This window comes from Ambystoma mexicanum, chromosome 6p (assembly GCF_040938575.1).
Source record: "Ambystoma mexicanum isolate Mex_15411 chromosome 6p, UKY_AmexF1_1, whole genome shotgun sequence".
Lineage (NCBI taxonomy): Eukaryota > Metazoa > Chordata > Amphibia > Caudata > Ambystomatidae > Ambystoma > Ambystoma mexicanum.
This window is the reverse complement of record NC_090935.1, coordinates 483,284,339-483,305,783: the sequence shown is the minus strand read 5'-3', so window position 1 is coordinate 483,305,783 and position 21,445 is coordinate 483,284,339. Positions and strand designations below refer to the sequence as shown.

At 52.5% G+C, this 21,445-nt stretch overlaps 1 protein-coding gene across 3 annotated transcripts in view; it reads left to right on the top strand.

Annotated features, from left to right (window-relative positions):
- SLC38A9 (solute carrier family 38 member 9) overlaps window positions 1-21,445 on the top strand; it is a 1,177,634-nt gene that overhangs the window by 603,859 nt on the left and 552,330 nt on the right. For all 3 annotated transcript variants that reach the window (XM_069627285.1, XM_069627284.1, XM_069627286.1), the window contains one exon: window positions 11,942-12,139. In XM_069627285.1, the coding sequence (XP_069483386.1) occupies window positions 11,942-12,139 (198 nt within the window). The remainder of the gene's footprint in view (window positions 1-11,941; window positions 12,140-21,445) is intronic.

The window sequence follows — 21,445 nt, the reverse complement described above, 5'->3', positions numbered from 1 at the left end:
AGCATTATTGCTTGGATTCTCAGTCAGGATAGGATGTTCCAGTGGATGAGCAATCCTTTAAAGTTTTCTGTTTAGGTTGTGTTCTTGCTCTCCTCCCTCCTTCAGATCCAAGTACTGCCATGGGAGTCTACAATAGATGGGAAATCAGTGGGAGGATGGAATCTATTACAATAACCAATTACTTACCTCTCTGTAATGTTCTTTCTGATGGATGTTTATTCCCGGATTCCTCAACGCTCTCATAAATGGCCCCACATGGCGGATAGCTAGTATACCTTGGATGTCCATGAAAATTCCGAATGGACCCTCTGCACCCCCCTCTAACCCTCACCATCACTATTTCACTTACCCCACCCCTATATTTCCTAACAATGTCCCCAAAATTTGAAAAATAATCGCTAAAAAGATGCAGTCATTTCCCAGATTTTTTCTTGCGATTATTTCTACAGATACTGTACAGCTTAGTTTTGCAGTCCATCAGCATCAGAGTGGTAGGGGGAAAAGGAGGAAATTAGCACAGGGCTCTGTGCCTCAATATATACTGGCCCACCACCATGTTTGGTGTGGGCCACATTTAGGGGTCGGGCGGAGCAGACAGGGAGCTGCACTCCACCCCCTGGCAGTAGGACAGTTTCCGAAGAGCAGCTGCGTTCGGAGATGGTGTCATAGATGAGAAATCAGCGGGAGGAACATCCATTAGAAAGGACATTAATCAGAGGTAAGTAATTTGTTCTTTTGGGGTTCTTTTGCCTAACTGCGTGCAAATGTTTTTTCTAGCTTACATGGTTTTTAGAATCTTTTTGAGAGTAAAGAGACTGCTGAAGTTCCCTCTCCTCCGATAACTGAAACCCTTTTACTGATATGCTTTCCTTAGTAGCCTATACTGCCACGAGGACAGAGGTGGTGTTTTCAAAGCACCCTGTTCTGGTCCCAGGATGATTCTATCACCCTGGAAGTGCTGAGTGTATGGTAACCTAGCTGTGATGTAGTTTTGGCTGCATCGGGTTTATAGCCATTTTTAACACATTACTAGCCCAATGCACCTATGTTATGCTCCCTTCACCACTGTAGTGCACTTAATTGCACCAACGCTTGGTAGCCATTGGGGGGGGCGGTCGTACCCGTGGCATTTTATTAGCCTTTCTTTGACTGAGGACCACTTGGCAAAGCCTAAATAGCAATTTATCTGGCGTAGGTGAATCGTGAACCTGCAAAGGCACAATCTACTTTGTTTCAGACCTTTGAAAACTGGTTCAAAGTCCCCCAGACATCACAATCTACAACCTGTGTGGGAGTGCCTGTGTGTGTTTGGCTTATTTTCTTGCCAGTGCTGATTGGCTGGTTATCCAAACGTTTGCTTAATGGCAGGACTGTGATGGGTGGGCTGGCTTGGGGCAGCCCCTGAGAGAATGTGACTATCAGTGGGATACCCTGTGCATTCCTCATATGTGCCTGAACTTGCTTGAAGACTGGTGCTGGGACAGGGGCATAAAGGTTTAGAGTCTTTCCTTGCTGTGCTAGCCTGATATTCTGAGTGGCTACTCCGCATTGGCTTCATCATGGATCACCACCAGCTGTTTTCTTCCTTTTGTTTTTGGATGACCAGACCCTCTTACTCCTGTGGGCTGACTTGTAACCTTTGCTAGTTCCTAAATGTGCTTCTTGTGCTGCTGCTGCATTCTTTGCCTCGTCGATCAACTTTCCTGGTTCCCTCTTAATTGTGAATACTTCCTCCCGGTCCAAGTTGGGTCGTGGGTTCGAGTCACTTCATCCGTAAACCATATCTGCTATCTGGACCTAATCCCCACAGGATAGCTTACCTATGCACCTGAGGATCCTGGGCTGTGTCTACAGCAGACACTGCCATGAGTACTCGTCCCTGGTTACTTAGGCCCTAATCCTGTAGTTTTTCAATTCTCCAGGACACCCTGCGTCTGGGAGTGGTAATGTTGTGCCTCCCCACTTCTTCCATTAATCTTCATTGTGACGAGTGTTCCTTTGGCTCCCTCTGCAACTAATACTGCATCCGTTCGATGCAACCCGCAAACCTCAACAGCGTCTTCACAACGCCTGGAATTCCAGAGCTTTGATGACGGCCTACAACTCCTCAGGCTTCGGCCTAAACAGTATGGAGAGTGGGAGGGGGAACATTTAGTACATTTTTAGAGAATGTCTCCACACATTTCCTCGATAATACGCCCCGTCTCACTGTCCCCCAGCACTGATAATGGAGAAAACTCCTTTTAAATTCTGCCCATTTTGCAATAGAAAATGGCCCTGGAAGGGCACCCACAATCTGGGTAACCATTGTCTTGCGAGAAACCACCAGGAGATCAAATGTGAGCGTTTAAGATTTTCAGACCAGAGGCGCTAGAAGAGCGACGCTCTTAGCGATACAGCAGCACCATTACCGCATGTTGCTGGTGTTTCCACTGCCCCCATTCCCGGACTCCAAGTCTGGAGCCGGTAAATCCCCACAAGTCCGGTGGCAGCCTGCCGGTTTTACCCCCCCTGTCTTAAAGGCAGCCATTTCTAAATGCATAGTAAAATGTATATGACAATGTTACAAGTTACCCAACAAGGGACTACCATTTACACCTAGAGCACACTACATGGGGTACAGAAGCTACATTGAGCCATCATTGCAAATGTAACGTTGGAGGCAATCTGTAAAGCAGCTACATAGAGTTCAGTCCACACCTTCACTCAGCATTACTGTGTTGACACATAAGCGAGACATGACTCTCGTCTGACAGGCGGTGTTAAGATATGTGTTTGCCTCTGTTCCTTCTAACAACCCACCTCCTTCTCTTGGTGCTGCTCGTTAGTCTATGCAAAGCATGTGATTTTAAGTAGAACCACAAGCCTCAGCATACAAATGTAACACACCAGTAATCGTCTTTCTGAAGCTTGTATCTGCATAGGTTCACACGCACCCACCCTTCCACCCCTTGTTTGGAAAAGAAGGTACCTAGGCAACGTAAACCTTTTCTCCAGCATGGGGTCTGGCATGGATTCACATGCTCATGAATATTCCCCGTCGTCAGGCTGGGAATCCTCGGTAAAGAAAAAACCAGTATCAGTTTCGTTTCTGATCTGTCTTTCGTAGTAATAACCAATCACTGGTCTCTTCGTCATACTGACCACAGCCAATGACTGCCCTCTACCTAAGCACCGCCTCTGGCAGCCATCTTCAGATTTTTACTGCACGTTCATGTGTTGGGATCCTCGTGCTATTGCTCTCGAGCGTTAGTGCTATTTTTTCACGTTTTTGCTCAAGAAACTTCGTTTTTTCGGTCAAAAGAGCCTCAAGCTCCACCGACTCTCCATCCGATCAACGGGGACCCGTTTCGGATTCGTCTGCGCCCCTCAAGGGTGAAGATTTCGTCGAGCTACGCTTTTGGAGGACTCCAGAAGTTTCTCAGGCCCGGCCATGGCCCAGGAGAAGGGAAGCTCGACGCCCGGAAAGCTGTTCAGGGTCTGCCCTGGATGCCAGCTGCAGAACGTCTTCAAAGAGGACGAACACTCTTTTTGTCTTTACTGCCTACATGAGGACAAGACGCACGTGGAGAAGAACTGTGCGTTTTGCGGCAACATGTCGGAGCGGACCATGAAGGACCGCCATCAACGTCTCGCCAACTGGCTAGAAGGGAAGAGCCCGTCCGGCGAGAAGAAGAGGAAGAAATCCGAGCGGTCTTCTAAGACCTTTGAGGACGCCCCGGCGACGGGGGTCCAACATAAGGCCAAGTACTGCGAGTCTGCTGGCACCGGGAGCGCCGAACGGTCGGGCTCTATGGGCGCCAGGCAGGGCGCACCCTCCCCGGCACCATCAACCACGAGCCAACGCTCTGGGTCGGGTAAGAGGAAGGCCGAGCACCCGGCGAAGCTCCTGGAGAGGCCCCGGTCGAGCTCGAAGGCGGAGGGGGAGCGAGGCAGTGTCCCCCCCCCTCAAGGATAAGGCGGTGAGCGCACCTAAGGTGGTGAAGGCCTTAATCCATCCGGCCAAGCCCTCTATCGAAACTGTCGCGGCGGCCCTGGCTCAGCCTGTGGAGGCTACACCAGTGGTGGCGACCTCGGGGCTCAGAGTCTCCCTGCCACCTCGGAGGGAGTCCTCTTTTGTGCCCATCGATAGGACCCCCGTGAAATCCCCCGTGGGGAAGAAAAAGGGGGGGCAGGGCGTCGTCGTAGATTCGGCCTCAACCTCGGAGGAGGAGCTGGTCGAGGTCTTAAGCCACGGCCTCGGCGTGGAAGAAGACCGGCCCGTCGGGATGGATCCCGACGCAGGTGACGACGACCCCTGATCGCCCGTCGGATTCCCCTCTGCCAGCGCCGCGAGACAACTCGGCGGCCATTTTGTTGGCTATACAGTCCTTATGCTCTGAGATAAGGACGAGACTACCGTTGCCGACGGAACCTCTCCCGTCGGGGGACCCAGAACCGGGACCTTCTGGTGTTCCCCCTACCAAGAAAAGAAGGATCCACCCTCCACCTCCTTTTCAACCGTCGCGCCCCTTCCAGCCCTCCTCCCCGTCCACCCGAGGGGATGATACGGGGACTGACATGGCAGCGACGGGTACGGACGACGAGGTATACGACGAGGATGTACCGTCGTCGCCTCCCACCAGGGCTTCTCCGCCCGACGAGATTGGATCGTTCCACTCAATGATCGCCAGGGCATCCGAGCTTTTCCAACTCTGCCCTGAGGAGAAGAAGAAGGAAGGTTTCCTTTATCAGCGGCGCGAGGCCAAGAGGAAGACGGTCCTCGCGGTGCCTCTATTGGACGACATTTGGGATGAGGGCCTCACCCTCCTCAAGAACCCGTCCACGACACCAGCTAGAAGAGACCGGTACGAGAAAAAGTACCGGGTCCCGGACACGGCCCCCCTGTGCCTCCGGGCGCAGCCTACCCCGGACTCCGTCGTCTCCGCGGCGGCCAGGAAAAAAGCGGGGGGGGGGGGTGCGGCCTCCACATCGACTTCCCCACCGGACGGCGAGGGAAAGAAATTGGACGCTATGGGACGCAGAGCCGTCGTCGCCAAGGACAAGGCGCTAAAGCCTTGTCGAAGCAGGATTGAACCGGCCGGGGGGTCGGGCCCCCACCGAAGCACCCCGGTGGGAGGCCGGCTGGCGAGCTTCGTCAGCGTGTGGGAGTCCATCTCCACCGACCGTTGGGTGCTGGACGCCTTGGCCCGGGGCCACGCGCTCGAGTTTCAAAGAAAGTGTCCGCGCGTCCCCCCCGTGGCCAGGAAAGAACTTCACGTCCCTCAACTTCTCCTGGAGGTGAAGGCGATGCTCAAGAAGGGCGCCATCAAACTCGTCCCAAAGAGGCTTCGGGGCTCCGGAGTCTACTCGAGATACTTCCTCGTGAAGAAGAAGACGGGGGGATGGCTCCCCATCCTGGACCTGCGACGTCTGAACAAGTTCATCAAGGCGCAAAAGTTCCGGATGGTCACCCTCCAGCACGTCCTGGGTCAGCTGGAGGAAGGAGACTTCCTGTCGTCGTTGGATTTGGAGGATGCCTACTTCCATATTCCCATCTTGAAGGGGCACCGAAAATTCCTCAGGTTTGTGGTCCAAGGGCGGCATTGCCAGTTCAAAGCCCTCCCCTTCGGTCTACGGTCGGCACCCAGGGTGTTCACCAAGTGCCTCGCACCGGTGGCGGCTCAGCTGCGCCGCGAAGGGATCCACGTCTACCCCTACCTGGACGACTGGCTCATCCGAGCCAAGACAAGGGAGCTCGCCGTGGTCCACACGGCAAGGACCGTCCAACTTCTCACGGACCTGGGATTCTCCGTGAACTACGCCAAATCCCACCTGGTACCCGCGCAAGACACTCTGTTTCTGGGAGCGAGGCTCAACACAGTGTCCCTTCGAGCCTCCCCGTCGGAGGAGAGGACCAGGACCATCCTGGGCAAGATGAGGTCCATCAAGTCCCTCCTCGGAATGATGTCTTCCTGCATCTACCTCATTCCCATGTGCAGGCTCCGGATGCGCCCGTTGCAGGAGTTCCTGGACGCGCGCTGGATCCAAACGACGGGCAACTTCGAGGAAAGGATCACACTCGACGAGAGTTTCCGACGAGCGATCCGGTGGTGGGGCACCCGCGCGCATCTGACGGCGGGCATGGACTTCCAGACCCCAGCCCACCAGGAGACAGTGACCACGGATGCCTCCCTGGAAGGGTGGGGAGCGCACACCGAAAATCTGCACGCAAGGGGCCTTTGGCTCCAGACGGAGAAATCCTTACATATCAACGTCCTGGAGCTCCGTGCAGTGTTTTGGGCCCTCAGGTCCTTCCTTCCGTCCCTCAAGGGCAAGGTGGTGAGGATCTTCACCGACAACACCACCACCATGTTTTACATCAGAAAACAGGGCGGAACCAGGTCCCCAGCACTGTCCAAGGAGGCGCAAAACCTGTGGCATTGGGCAGTCGCCCAAGGGATGTTTCTGGTGCCGTTTCATCTGGCAGGGATAAAAAACACCATTGCCGACTCACTCAGCAGGGAGCTGCGCTCGTGCCACGAGTGGGAACTACGGCAGGATCTAGTGGATCGCCTCTTCCGACGGTGGGGCACACCCCAGATCGACCTGTTTGCGACGGCGACGAACTCCAAGTGCCGGAGGTTCGCCAGCAGGTTTCCCCAGGCGAGGAGCATGGGCGATGCTTTCTCGTTCCCCTGGGAGGGCCTGTTCCTCTACGCGTTCCCTCCTTTGCCACTGCTAATCCGGCTCGTCAACCAGCTCAAGAGGTCACGGTGCAGGATGATCCTCGTCGCACCTGCGTGGCCGAGGCAGATATGGTTCCCGGACCTTCTGGACTTGTCAGCGTCCCCGCCAATCAAGCTGCCGGTGGACGCGGATCTGCTCTCCAGGGAAGGAGGCGCCATCCTCCACCACGACCCGAAATCGCTGAACTTGCAGGCCTGGCTCCTGCAGCGCTAGAGTTTGGAGGATACGACATACCGGCCGACTGCAGAGAGGTTCTTGCAAAGGCCAGGGCGTCCTCGACTCTTAAATGCTACGGACACAAATGGAAGAGGTTCTCTGTCTGGTGCCACGCACAGAAGATTAACCCTCTACGGATTACGGCTCCCCAAGTTCTGCCGTACCTGATGACGCTGGCCAAAGCTGGACTGGCACACGCGTCCATCAAGATTCATCTTGCTGCGATCTCCCGATACACCAGAACCACGGGACGGACGTCCTTGTGGTCTCATCGTCTGGTGAAAGAGTTCATGAAGGGACTGTTCAGATCGTTCCCGCCAGTGAAGGCTCCGGCCCCGGCGTGGGAGCTCAACGTGGTGCTGACCAAGCTCATGGGACCTCCGTTCGAGCCTCTGCACTCGGCCCCGTTGAAGTTTCTGTCGTGGAAAACAGCGTTTCTTGTGGCCATCACCTCCGCACGACAGGTGGGAGAGATCCAGGCCCTTTCCTGCAAGGCCCCGTACTTGACTTTTCACGACACAAGGGTAGTGCTCAGGACGCACCCCTCCTTCATGCCCAAGGTACCGTCGGACTTCCATCTCAACGAACCATTGGTGTTGCCTGTGTTCTTCCCGTCGCCTTCGTCGCCGGCTGAGAGGACTTTGCACTCGCTGGATGTGGCTAGAGCGCTGAAGTTCTACGTGGACCGCACAAAGTGTTTTCGGAAGACGTCACAACTCTTTGTGAACTTTGGACCTGTCAATCAGGGGAAGGCTCTCTCGAAGGCTTCCATTTCCAGATGGCTCTCCGGCTGTATCATGTACTGTCATCGGTTGGCAAACCGACCGCTGCCCGGCCGTCCGAGAGCCCATTCCACCAGAGCGATCGCAGCTACCACGGCGTTCCTTTCTGGTGTGCCCCTGCTGGACATATGCAGGGCTGCTACGTGGAGGTCGACGCACACCTTCACGAAGTTCTACTGCGTCGATCGGGATTCCAGGGAGGAGTCCAGGGTCGGCCAAGCAGTGCTGCGCAACCTGTTCGCCTGAGGTGAGCCTGGTGAGGAGGTAAGATGCTTAATGTTGAGTTTGATGCAATGCTTAATGTTGAGCCTTTGCCACCTCCCGTGGTTGTGCATGTGTGTACTGCTATGTATTCTTTATTCATGAGCATGTGAATCCATGCCAGACCCCATGCTGGAGAAGGAACAAGTTACTTACCTGTAACTGTTGTTCTCCAGCATGGGTCTGGCATGGTTTCACATGCGAACCCTCCCGCCTACCCCTCTGCGGCTCTTCACTTGGTCATACTGCCACTTCACGTGCTTCCAAATCTGAAGATGGCTGCCAGAGGCGGTGCTTAGGTAGAGGGCAGTCATTGGCTGTAGTTAGTATGACGCAGAGACCAGTGATTGGTTATTACTACGAAAGACAGATCAGAAACGAAACTGATACTGGTTTTTTCTTTACCGAGGATTCCCAGCCTGACGACGGGGAATATTCATGAGCATGTGAATCCATGCCAGACCCATGCTGGAGAACAACAGTTACAGGTAAGTAACTTGTTCCTTACTAAACACGGCATAAGCTAACACTCCATAAACACTTAATGCAACCTCACGTCAGAAATAAAAGAATCGCAGGACCTCTGTGTGTAGGATCATGGGTGCAGTACACGTCACAGTAGGGATAGTATTACAAACGTGCACAGCCAACGTCCTTATCGAATTTGGAAATAAATTGTGTAATACTCTGCACCAACCACTAGATGTCGGTCTATGCAAAGCATATATAATCTAAGCAGATACAACCATCAGCAAGATTATTACAGGTATGTGATATTCCGTGTGTCTGGGGTTATTGCGGCCAGTAGTTTTTGAAATAGTGCATTGCAGCAGAGAGGCTGACAGGATTTTCAAAAATGAAAAAGCAGCAAGTTTCACCCAAAATTCTATTGCTAATAATAACATTTGACTAGCTAGATGGATTGCGATGTTTGTCACCCCAGTCCCACCCCCCAAACTGCAAATCTTTGGAACAATAAGTTATCAAATGAAAAAGTTATTAAGAAAACAAAACACAACAGTTTCACAGTTTTCAGTCCATTTATTTTCCCATAGAGAGAGTGCAGTTTTTGAACAGCCATAACGCAAAAACAACTTGGGCACGAAGTCTGTGACATCAGTAGATATCACTTCACCCGAGTGGGAGCCCCTTCCCATGAGGCCAGAGAGTTGAGGCCGCTACCCAATAGTCCCCGTGGGGGTGGTACACAGTGCCAGAATGTCATGGGGAGAGACTCCTCCTCCAGGAGCAGGGACAGGCATCTAGGGAGAACGCAGTATGAACCTTCTCCCAATTACCCCTCTTCCGCCTACACCTGCGGTACACCACATTACCATGCCCAATAAGATTCACTGAGATGTGGAAGAGTAGGGACTACCTAGGCATGACTCCCTTAACTACTAAGACGAAGAAGAGGAGAGACTACCCCGGTAGGATGCTTATGACAAGTACTGGCATGAGGAAGAAGTGCAGAGGTATTAAGAGCACTCCTCAAAACACTTTGGAGCAGTCTAGTCTTTTTCAAATTCCTGTTGGCCAAGGCCAAAACAAAATAGAAGAGGGAAAACCAGGAAGAGAAAGAAGCCTTTCCTGTAGGAACCGTAGGCGTGGTGGAATGCTCAAGCTGTTGGCAAACAAAAGGGGCTGCAGAACTGGGACTTACCAGGTCTATGGTGGTGCACCCATTCGGTCCAACGTGGAAGGACTGTTTAGCCAGAGGGAACAGCAGCAGTCTAGTCGAAAGACCCCTAGGCTAACCAAAACCTACTGGGAAATAACCTAAAGGTACATGGCTGACCGGGGCAGTTGGTAGGGGCAGAAGGGATATGATATGGCATTTGTAACGCGCCTATACACAAGTGTTTCAGAAGGGAGCAGTGGGATACCCTGACCCAGCCAATCGGGGAGAGAAAGGAAATCCTTTGGAACAAACCTAATTTCCGGAACACCCAAGGAAGAAACCAAGAAAAGTTTCTGGGAGCCACTCTAAATAACGAAGGTCAACATCGGTCATAGTCGCAGTTCTTGGCAGGATAGTGAACCAGGTCTGCCAGAGAGAAGTACGAAGGAAAGAAACGGCGGTCGGGATCCCCCAACAAGAAGTGGTGCATCTCCTTTTCATTCGTACTTGGCGGGACAGTGAGCGGAACATAAATAGGAGAGAACCCCGGGTGGAGTTGGGGGAGGGGGCTGGGGCTGAAATTCCACGGGAGAGGGTGGCGGGTGAAACCTCCCCACCCCACAACTATTTTTTTTAAGAAAAGGGAAAAATGCATTTTAAAGGTCTCAAGAGACAAAGATCTTTACAGTGACGGTTTTCCGATCAAAAGTAAATTGGTCAAAGTAAAACTGTCTTTTTCTTTGAGACTTTTTTTTTTTTTAAAGGTCATTTCACATAGAACCAGGGAGACATTCCCCCTGGTATTATGAACTATGTAAAGTAAAGCCTGATAAAGGCCAAAGCAGGGGAAGGGAGTCATTCCCTCTGGAATTGCAAACTGCCTTGAGAAGCCTGATAAATGCCAGGGTAAGGGAGACATCCCCTTGACATTGTGAACTGTAATACTAGGGAAAGCCAGGGGAAGGAAAACACTCCCCCTGGTACTATGTGAAGTGGGAAAGACCACCCCAGAGGAAGTCAGGGGAAGCAGAGAGTTCACCTGACTGTAGAATTAAGCCTGTGAAGAACTGAAGAGGAGGGAGTCATCCGCCTGGTATTGCGTCAAGGAAAAGTGACTTTGAGAGACTTTGTTTTCTGTTTTTATTGTTTATGAAGAAACCACCCAAGAGAACTATTGGAACTTTTGTTTTGCACATTTTGCAGAATGCATTTCGTCATCAGGAGGTGAACACGAACCCTCAGTCCAGAAGAAGGGAGTCATTTTTCAGTCCCAAGAAAACCCGTCTTAACATTTGCTTAATTAGGAATGTAAGGGATGCAAATGGGGTTTTGAGAAAGGATGGAGGACTATTGATTTATGGACATCCTGACAGACTCTTTTGTATTTTAGTTGAGGCAGGGAAACCCTTCTTAATAAGAGGGACAGATAGGGGTTTGCTTTCTTTTTCATTTAAATAGGTTTTTGGCAATCACCATGCCACCTGTGTGTCAGCCTCTTACTTCTGCACCATTATCGTTTACTTACATTTCTTGACTGTTTAGGGGTAAATCCATCCAGTAACATTTCAAATATTTGCCAGAGAAGGGGTTGCCTGTGCTCCTTAAAAGCTTTCTACTGATATTGGTGCTTTGCTGCAGAGACGGGACTTGCTGGATGTATTTGAATGACATTTTCTAAACCAAGGGATTGTTCAACTGTGTTGAAGGCAGTATGTTCCCAATACTTCTACTTGTTACTAATACTTTAGTTAAAACACGTCAGGAAGCTGCTCTAGACATTACTAGACACAGGAGAAATGGACCTGCTCGTGGATAGACAGGATGCAACAAACTCTGCTTACTTTGCTTGTTTTTTAGCCCTATTATTCTTCACAGAGACATTCAACTCTATCTAGTTATCGAGCATAATCAACATTATGTCCATTTTATGGCCTGAAAGGCAATTATGATGGAAAGGTTTATTCCTGCCTCGGCTACATGCATATATTTGCTTTCGTGTGTTCTGCTTCATGTCCTTTATAGCAACAAAGTCGCCATGGTAAAATATCACATTAAGTACACACATGGAGTTGCAGATGGTGAGAGATGCTTTGTGCAAAATATAACTAATGGATAGGTTGTGTACTGTGCGTTTGGTTAAAGGAGAATAGCTTTCCAAATTTCTGTGGTATTTTGATTTATTCTTTGATGACGTTGACACATTGAGTTAGAGGGGATTGTGCAAATGGCTTGTTTATGTTAATGACAAGCATGCTCAAAGCTCTTATTTTTATTGTCATGGGGTTGGGGGGCTCGCACTAATTTTCTAAATGTACATTTGTTTTCATTTCAGTTATTTGTCCAAATCCTGCTTCCAGTGACCATACGAACAATACTTTGGAGGCCTATTTTGCCAATAACACTGGAGAAATGCAACAGTTTGAGTTGTGGTGGAGCAAAACAAGGACTGTTCCAGTTTACTTGATTGTAGTTCTACTACCATTGCTCAACTTCAAATCGCCTGCTTTCTTTGCAAAGTTTAATGTTTTAGGTATGGATTCATTTTTTGTATTGTGCATATAATTGAGGTTTTACTTTGGGTGTTTTACATGCATGGATTCTTCTGTTGTATGATATTGACCATCTTAACTTAACAGCTGCTAGTTTCTGGTATGACATGGTCTGTACTACCTACATTTCTCACTTTCTACCGTTTCTTGTTGATCAAGTGCTATTTTGAATCTGCAATGTCTATTACTATAGTCATAAAAAAACTTTATTTTGGCGAGAAAACCATAAAAGTACATGTAGAATACAACAGAAGATAAAATGTCAACACCGACTGATATATTACAAAAGATATTATTTAACTTATTCAATAAAAAATATATTAATCATGAAGATGCAATGAGTCAGGTAAAACTGATCAAAATAAGTTCAAAAGGAATATAAAACTTGATAGGCTGATCAAATCCACTAATGCATTAAATGAGACACAGATATATTAAAATCATCTGCATTACAACCTCCACTACACATATAGAAGTCCTGTTGTCTGCATCCATGGTTTTATTTTTATTATAAAATTATTTTTATAATATCTTGTGTTTCTTTAAACATGTGAGTAATAGATGTTTTTCAGAGCTGTTTATTAGAACCGTAATTCACGGTTTTATAAGGAACAGCTCAATCAGCTTGTTACCAAATCCCCATTAGTCTGCTATTCGAATGGCAGTGAAGGTCCATTGTAAGATCGAAGCATATATTTGTATGTCAGGGTTGGGTTTAGATCGCCAAGGCACCATTGTCCTACACGTAGCACTAATAAAATATTATAAAATCCAGTAACAATACACATTATTCATTTCTAATGTCTGTAGGCAAAGCCTTAATTTAAAAAAGACAATATTACACATTCAGGCCGATTCATGGAAATACAGTCAAAAGTATCGCACGCGGCTGGCGCAGAGTGTTCCCGTGCGAATGTCTGCGCCAGCCGCATGCGATAAAATCCATTTCAGCGCACATCGTATTCATGGAATAATCCTCCAAAACAAGCCGTGGCGCAGAGTATCGCAGCGACCCTGCAGCAGCGCCAGTTACGCCCCCAAGAACGCCCTCGCGGAAGGAAAAGCCATCAAGATCGCAAAACCATCGCAAAGGGCTGCGCCAACCCTGTACCAGTGCGAGAAGTAACACACGCGACCTGGGGGAGCGTGTGCGTGTATTTCAGGGGTGCGCGGGTGGTTTCACACGCGATTGGGCTGCGTGCGTGTATTCCAGGGGCCCGCGGGTGGTTTCTCATGCGATTGGCCTGGGCGCGTGTATTCCAGGGGCTCGCAGGTGGTTTCACGCGATTGGGCTGCGTGTGTGTATTCCAGGGGTGCGCGGGAAGTTCCACACGCGATTGGCCTGGGCGCGTGTATTCCAGGGGCTCACGGGTGGTTTCACACGCGATTGGGCTGCGTGCGTGAATTTCAGGGGTGCGCGGGTGGATTCACACGCGATTGGGCTGCGTGCGTGTAATTCAGGGGTGCGCGGGAAGATCCACACGCGATTGGCCTGGGCACGTGTATTCCAGGGGCTCGCGGGTGGTTTCACACGCGATTGGACTGCGTGCGTGTATTCCAGGGGTGCGCGGGAAGTTCCACACGCGATTTGGCCTGGGCGCGTGTATTCCAGGGAATCGCGGGTGGTTTCACACGCGATTGGGCTGCGTGCGTGTAATTCAGGGGTGCGCGGGAAGATCCACACGCGATTGGCCTGGGCGCGTGTATTCCAGGGGCCCGCGGGTGGTTTCTCACGCGATTTGGCCTGGGCGCGTGTATTCCAGGGGCTCGCAGGTGGTTTCACGCGATTGGGCTGCGTGCGTGTATTCCAGGGGTGCGTGGGAAGTTCCACACGCGATTGGCCTGGGCGCGTGTATTCCAGGGGCTCACGGGTGGTTTCACACGCGATTGGGCTGCGTGCGTGAATTTCAGGGGTGCGCGGGTGGATTCACACGCGATTGGGCTGCGTGCGTGTAATTCAGGGGTGCGCGGGAAGATCCACACGCGATTGGCCTGGGCACGTGTATTCCAGGGGCTCGCGGGTGGTTTCACACGCGATTGGACTGCGTGCGTGTATTCCAGGGGTGCGCGGGAAGTTCCACACGCGATTGGCCTGGGCGCGTGTATTCCAGGGGCTCGCGGGTGGTTTCACACGCGATTGGCTGCGTGCGTGTATTTCAGGGGTGCGCGGGTGGTTTCACACGCGATTGGGCTGCGTGCGTGTAATTCAGGGGTGCGCGGGAAGATCCACACGCGATTGGCCTGGGCGCGTGTATTTCAGGGGCCCGCGGGCGGTGTCACACGCGATTGGGCTGCGTGCGTGTATTCCAGGGGTGCGCGGGAAGTTCCACACGCGATTGGCCTGGGCGCGTGTATTCCAGGGGCTCGCGGGTGGTTTCACACGCGATTGGGCTGCGTGCGTGTATTTCAGGGGTGCGCGGGAAGTCCTACACGCTCGCCTACAACACGTATTCATGGAATCGAACGTGGCCAATCCGGAAGCACGTACGCCAGCAGGAAGCAGGCGTACGTTGACCCGCACAGCATAAAAGTGCGCGCAAACAACAAACAAGCTCAGGCGCCAGGATGAATATACCGTTCCTAGCAGTAGTGGCCGTGGGATATCGCAGGAGGAGGAGGATAGTCCGGGCCAGAATATTCACACCCAGAACCAGCCTTTTTGGGATGCCTGATGACCAGGTGTATGGGAGGTACAGGTTTCCACCTCACATTATACTCGACCTGGTCAGTGAGTGGGAGGATGACCTCACATCACCCACCCTTTGCTCCCAAGCCCTCAGCCCCCTGAAGAAGGTCCTCAATGTACTGCACTTCTTGGCCACTGGATCATTTCAGCGGACAAGTGCCATAGTGGGGAGGGTGTCACAGGCCACCCAGTCACGCTGCCTACACCAGGTCTTGGCCATCATCACTGCACGCCCATCAGTCTGCAGGCACATATACCTGCCCAAAACACCTGCCGAAAGGCAGGCTGTCGCACAGGAATACTACAGGGTGGCACAATTCCCCAAAGTGCTAGGCGCCATTGATTGGACCCATGTGGCTCTACGTCCCCCCAGGGCAACTGAGCACATCTACAGAAACCGCAAGCACTGGCATTCCATCAACGTCCAGGTAGTATGTGATGCCAAGGGAATCATCACCTCAGTATATGCAAACTATCCAGGCTCAACCCACGACAGCTTCATCTACAGAATGTCTACCCTAAACCGGGACATAGAGGCTGGGCGGCATGGCGATACATGGCTGCTCGGTGAGTATAAATGCCACTGCGCGTGCATGCATGTCAGATACTGAGTAATGTCACAACCCCACTAATGATACCCATCACCACCTCCCCAGGGGACAGTGCCTACCCTCTCAGCACCCACATGATGACGAATATTCGGAACCCCACCACGCCACCCCAGGTAAGATACAACACAGCCCACATTGCAACCCAGGGCATAGTGGAGCGCACATTCGGAGTGCTCAAGTCATCGCTCCCTTGACCGTTCTGGCGGGCAGCTGTTATACGCTCCCCCAGTAGTGTGCAGGATCATAGTGGCAGCATGTGTCCTGCACAACGTTGCAACACGCCGGGGCCTGGCTGTGGACATGGTGGTGCCCCCACATCCCCAACCACAAGCACGCCCGCTGCGCATGGGAGGGGAAAGGGCACGGGGGGAGGCAGCCCGCACGCAGCTGGTGGCTGATTACTTCACATAAAATCACACCCCTGTGGAGTGGGCACAGCCCTGGCACATACCAGCTGACAATCAATGATGACTCATTCTGACAAAGATGATGCCTCAATGGAGAGTCACGCATCACAGCCATACCAGCCTGAGACTGTACAACTGGAAGTGTACCATTGTGTGCCACCCTACCTACACAGACACCACCAATACTGTGTCATCAAAAGACACACTTCAATGATGCCAATATCACTACCACCATCAAAGATAGTACATGACAACAGTGCCATGTCACCCAACACCTCCCCCCCAGGCCCCCATCCATGTCCCCCTGCACCCCCACCCCCCAGCAGTGAGGGGCACCTGCCAACAGGCCCACACTCATCTCCACCATGGCATGCCATGCAATGTGAGAGCAAACAAATTCATACCCCAAACATTACACAAGTGCCACAGAGTACAGTGTCCCAAATGGAAACTGCCCACACACAGTATGCCCACATACATGTATAAATAACAACAAACATGACCAAATACTAAAGGATACGTTGACCTACAACCTAATGATGCCAGCACATCGACCACCTCTTACTGTACAGTGTTGGTGCCAGCCACATCTGCGAGTGCACTGCTAACAACATGAACTCCATCTCCAAAGTAGACGGGCTTGTGAAGACATGAGGACTGACCCTGCAAATTAGGAGGGAGACATGGAAGCACAAGCACACATCAATACACCATGCAGTGTACAATACTACTACAATATGCACTAGGAATGTATACACAGTATTGACTACAGACTGGCCACATAGCTCATGGGAGTCCAACGTCACTGTGTAATGCACTGTCACTTGGGCACACCCTTTGCAAGCCCATGGAAATGGGAAGCAGGAGGGGTGTGTGCCTCACAAACCCAAGCATCTAACCCAAACTCAGGACAAGCCTGCATGTGCCCAACGGAACACAGTGGAAGCCCACGGGAGCCACACAAGGCAACACACTGCACCTCAAAAATCAAAAAGCAAAAATCAAAAATGGCCATGTGGGTGCCAGAGGTGGTGGGGGAGGCCACCCAGGAGGTCCGAGGACAGGATGCTCACCAACAGCCACCTGGGTGAATGTTGCGAAAATAAAACACCTCCATGGGCTCATGGCCTGCACGGCTACTAATTTGTGGGAGAATCACTGCTGGATTCGCTCTCCTCGACCTCTGCTGCTGCCACAGGAGGTGGTGGTGCTATTGGAGGCAGCCCACGCAAAGCCCTGGTGTGGTCCTCCATTGCAGCAAGCATGCGGGTGTTGAAGGCCTCGTTCTGGAGGGATATGGTGCGGAGATCCCCATGCAACACCCGACGTGTTGCCCGGACCTCCGCACGAGTTGCCTGCATCTCTGCCGAGAGCGTACGGGTGACGCGCTCCAGCAGCTGTTCTGTCCTGGTGAGAGTGGAAGCCTCAAGGTCCAGTAGAGTCTGCCTGAGGTGCTGGACCTCCCCCCTCAGGGCTTCCCTCTGTCCCTGGGCATCTAGAGAAATTGATTCCCTCAGATTGTCCAGGGCCGCCTGTCTGTCCCTGTTGGACGCCAACATGTCCTCCCTTACTGATTGGCAAATGGAGGCTGTTGCCTGCTCTAGTAGCTCCCTCTGCCTTTCTGGGGGGACAATGGAAGTGGCCACCCTGTCCATGGCTTGAGCAATCATTTCTGATGATGCTGCCTGTTGGTTGGCCATACCATATATGGATTGCTCCCATACGGTATTGCCAGGCGGCGGACGGCCACCGCGTTGGCGGGCACCACACCTGTCTGGGGCAAGGCGAACTGCGCCTTGCTGTGTCGGCACTGCCTGAGGCTGCAGGACTGCATTTCCCCTCTGATCTTCTGGCCCAGGAACAGGATCAGATGTTGCGGAGTGTGGCCCTGCATCCGTAACCACCACAGGCGCACCTACCAACACTGACATCCCCATTGTGGGCTCTACCCCTGGTGCAGGTGGGTCAGACAGAACAGTATCCCTTCCATGAACACATACCTGCGAATCCACATGGGTCTCATCCGAATCAACACTTGAAAAGAGTTCTGGAGAGAATGCCCTGCAGCAAGAGTGGGTTCTCACCCACCAACACACCACGTCCCCCACTCGTGCTCGGACGTGTCAGAGATCCCTCCTGGGTGAGCACCATCTCCTCACCCTCAACAGCATCAAGTGCGTCATCCTCTGAAAAAACATGAAAGACAGAAAATGGAAACAGGCATTAGCACCATGGCACACAAATAGGCCAGACAAGCTACAGGAAATGTACTTGATAGACACATGTCCCACATGACTATGTCCCTCACATGCATGCACTGTCACTGAGTTGGAAGGGGGGGTAAATGTCAGACACTGATGACACCAAGATGGAAGGGCAACACATCAGATGCATGCTGGCTAGCAGTGCCATCCCACAGTTGGTATGTACCATAGGCATGTCATATTTGTGAGAATAGGGCAGAGTGATGTGCAATCGAACTGGGGGTATTCCTACAATTAGCCAGAACGTGCACAGCGAAATACGGAACAATGTTGTTGCATGTTGCCACTTCAAGGTCAACTGGCGCAATATAGTGGCAAATGCCTGCTGTGGCCAGAAGGGACACAGCAATACCCAAATCCCGGGGGGCAAAATGCATTGGATGAAGCAGATGGGTGACCAAAACCACTCAGGCACACACACCCTGACCTGGCACCCACCCTGGACCCCTCCCACATGCAACGTACACATGGATCACACACACATGCATGTGCACTCACCGGACAATGCCTCGTAATCTGGAAGTTCTCCCACACCTTGGATCTGCTCCTCTGTGACGTAGGTCCCAGCGACATACTCATGTGGAGTGAGCTCAATGTCCTCTACTGCAGACCCACCTCCAGTCACCAGAGTTGCGGCATGACTTGAGGCCAGCTTACTCTTTGCCCTGCGCTTCAGGTCATTCCATCGCTTGTAGCACTCGGTAGCTGTGCGCCTCATAAACCCAAGGGAACTTATGCTGTCCGCGACGGCCTGCCAGTGTGCCTGATGGCGAGCAGGTGTGATCCTAGACCCTGGAGTGCTCAACATTTCGGCGTCATGATCGGACACATACTGCACAAGTTGATTCAGTTCGGCATCATTGAAGCTAGGCTTCCTCGGCGTGCCGGACTGTGTAGCCGTGTCTGGGGCATCAGCCTGTAGTGCACGTGCACTCTTCCTCTTCCTCTTGTAAGGTGGTGGGGACTGTGAGTGGCATATGCCGCTCTGGCCACTCGGGGCAGGAGCACCGGTGGACTGTGTCGTAGTGTGCAATGGCACACTGACCATCTGACTTCCTGCAGGCATTAGCTCGAGTGTGATAGTGGCAGGGGGAACCTCAGACTGACGGACTGGGACCAACACTGTCCTGGCTGGGAGAGTCAGAGCTGGGGTGGACGGAGCTGCAGCTGCCCCTGCAGCCTTCCCACCCCGCCTACTTGGGGCAGCAGATGACATGGCTGCCCCTGATACACGTGGCCTGGTGACACTGACTGGCATGGCCACCCGTGGCCTGGAAATCAGTCTCGGAGTCAGCCTGTGCCAGGTCAGGTGCCACAATGGACGGGTCCAACAAGGGCTGAGCATCGATGGTGTCAGCCACGTTTTCCTCAACCATGGGGGGGGGCATGGGTCTCCCTGACTGGTCCTCCACACGTGGGGTGCTAGGGGTAGCCTGCAAATCCCGGCCACGTCCCCTACCGCGCCCACCACGCCCACCTCTTGAGGGTCGGCCACCTTTGCCACCCTTACCTCTTGCTCGCCTCCCAGACATGGCACTGATGTAGCTGTGCGTATGGGAGTAGCAGGGAAGTATTGTCCTGGGCAATTGGGGGTCAAAGGGGTAGGGTACTAGATGATATTCGTACCCTAGTGCACTTGTAAGGCTGAATGGAACCCCTGGGGTAAGATGACGGGTCACGCAATGCACAGGCACCCCAATTACAGAAAATGACGTGCAAGCGACCCCTCGTAGACCACGTGCGTGTAAACAAAAACACGCACTACGCTGTGGCACCCAGAAACACAATAATGAACGTATGCGTGTCACACGCAGCCTACAATGACCTCTGAAGGGGTACGCGACACACGGGGCAAGCACTGTTGGAAAATCGGTGCGCAACTCACCGTCTGCCTGGAAAAAGTGCGTGAAGTACACGCACGCGTTGGCAACACCCCCGCCAAAAGAAGAATTGTACGCTGTCTGAGGAGACAGGACTACAGGAGAAGTGAACGCTGTCTGAGGGAACAGGTCCAGAGAAAAAATAAAATCTGACAGAGGTAACAGGGAGTACGAACTCGAAACGCTGTGAAGTAATTCGCGTGTGAACCGACAAGAAGTACAGATTTCACCCACTCGCTCTCCACGAAAAGCACGTACAAGGAAATGACGTCCTACACGTACCTTTTAAACCGGACCACACGTCCAACGTCACTTCCGCGTATACGTGCTAAGGACCTATTACAAGTGCTGATACTAGGACGTGCAGTTCACGTCACAGACGCGCCTGCGCTGTAAGGGCCTTTGGTCCAATGGATTCGCGCACCCAGCCAATACGCGTGTGGTACTTCTCGCGCACCACTGGAATACACGCACCCAGCCAAAACGCGTGTAGAACTTCGCGCGCACCCCTGAAATACACGCGCCCAGGACAATCGCGTGTGAAAACACCCGCGAGCCCCTGGAATACACGCACACGCTCCCCCAGGCCCGATCCCGTGTGCATCTTCTCGCGCACCCCTGAAATACACGCGCCCAGGGCAATCGCGTGTGAGAACACCCGCGAGCCCCTGATATACACGCACACGCTAACCCAGGCCCAATCGCGTGTGAATCTTCTCGTGCACCCCTGGAATACACGCGCCCAGGACAATCGCGTGTGAAAACACCCGCGAGCCCCTGGAATACACGCACACGCTCCCCCAGGCCAGTTTGCGTGTGAATCTTCTCGCGCACCCCTGAAATACACGCGCCCAGGGCAATCGCGTGTGAGAACACCCGTGAGCCCCTGATATACACGCACACGCTCCCCCAGGCCCGATCGCGTGTGAATCTTCTCGCGCACCCCTGGAATACACGCGCCCAGGACAATCGCGTGTGAAAACACCCGCAAGCCCCTGAAATACACACGCCCAGGCCAATCGCGTGTGGGACTTCACGCGCACCCCTGAAATACACGCACACGCTCCCCCAGGCCCGATCGCGTGTGGGCCTTCTCGCGCGTGTAGGACTTTGGCGCACATTTTTTTCCTGCGCAGGGACACTACCGCCTGCTTTCGTGTGGCGGACATGTATGGGCCTGTGCGCGTCTTTGGCCGTGCTGTTCGATTCCATGAATACGTGTTGTAGGTGAGCGTGTGGGCGTTGTGCGCACTTGCCTCCTGTACTTCCCCCGTGACGCCCACATTTTCACGAGTTGTTCCCCATTCTGCGTGTGACGCCCCGTGTTACGCCTACTTTTGTTCTGTGCGCCGCGCTATGTGCGAATTCGCTGTGGCCTTATCGCACGGTGTTAGATGACCTGTGCGCCAGCGTGCACCGCGCACTTTCTCAGCGCACAT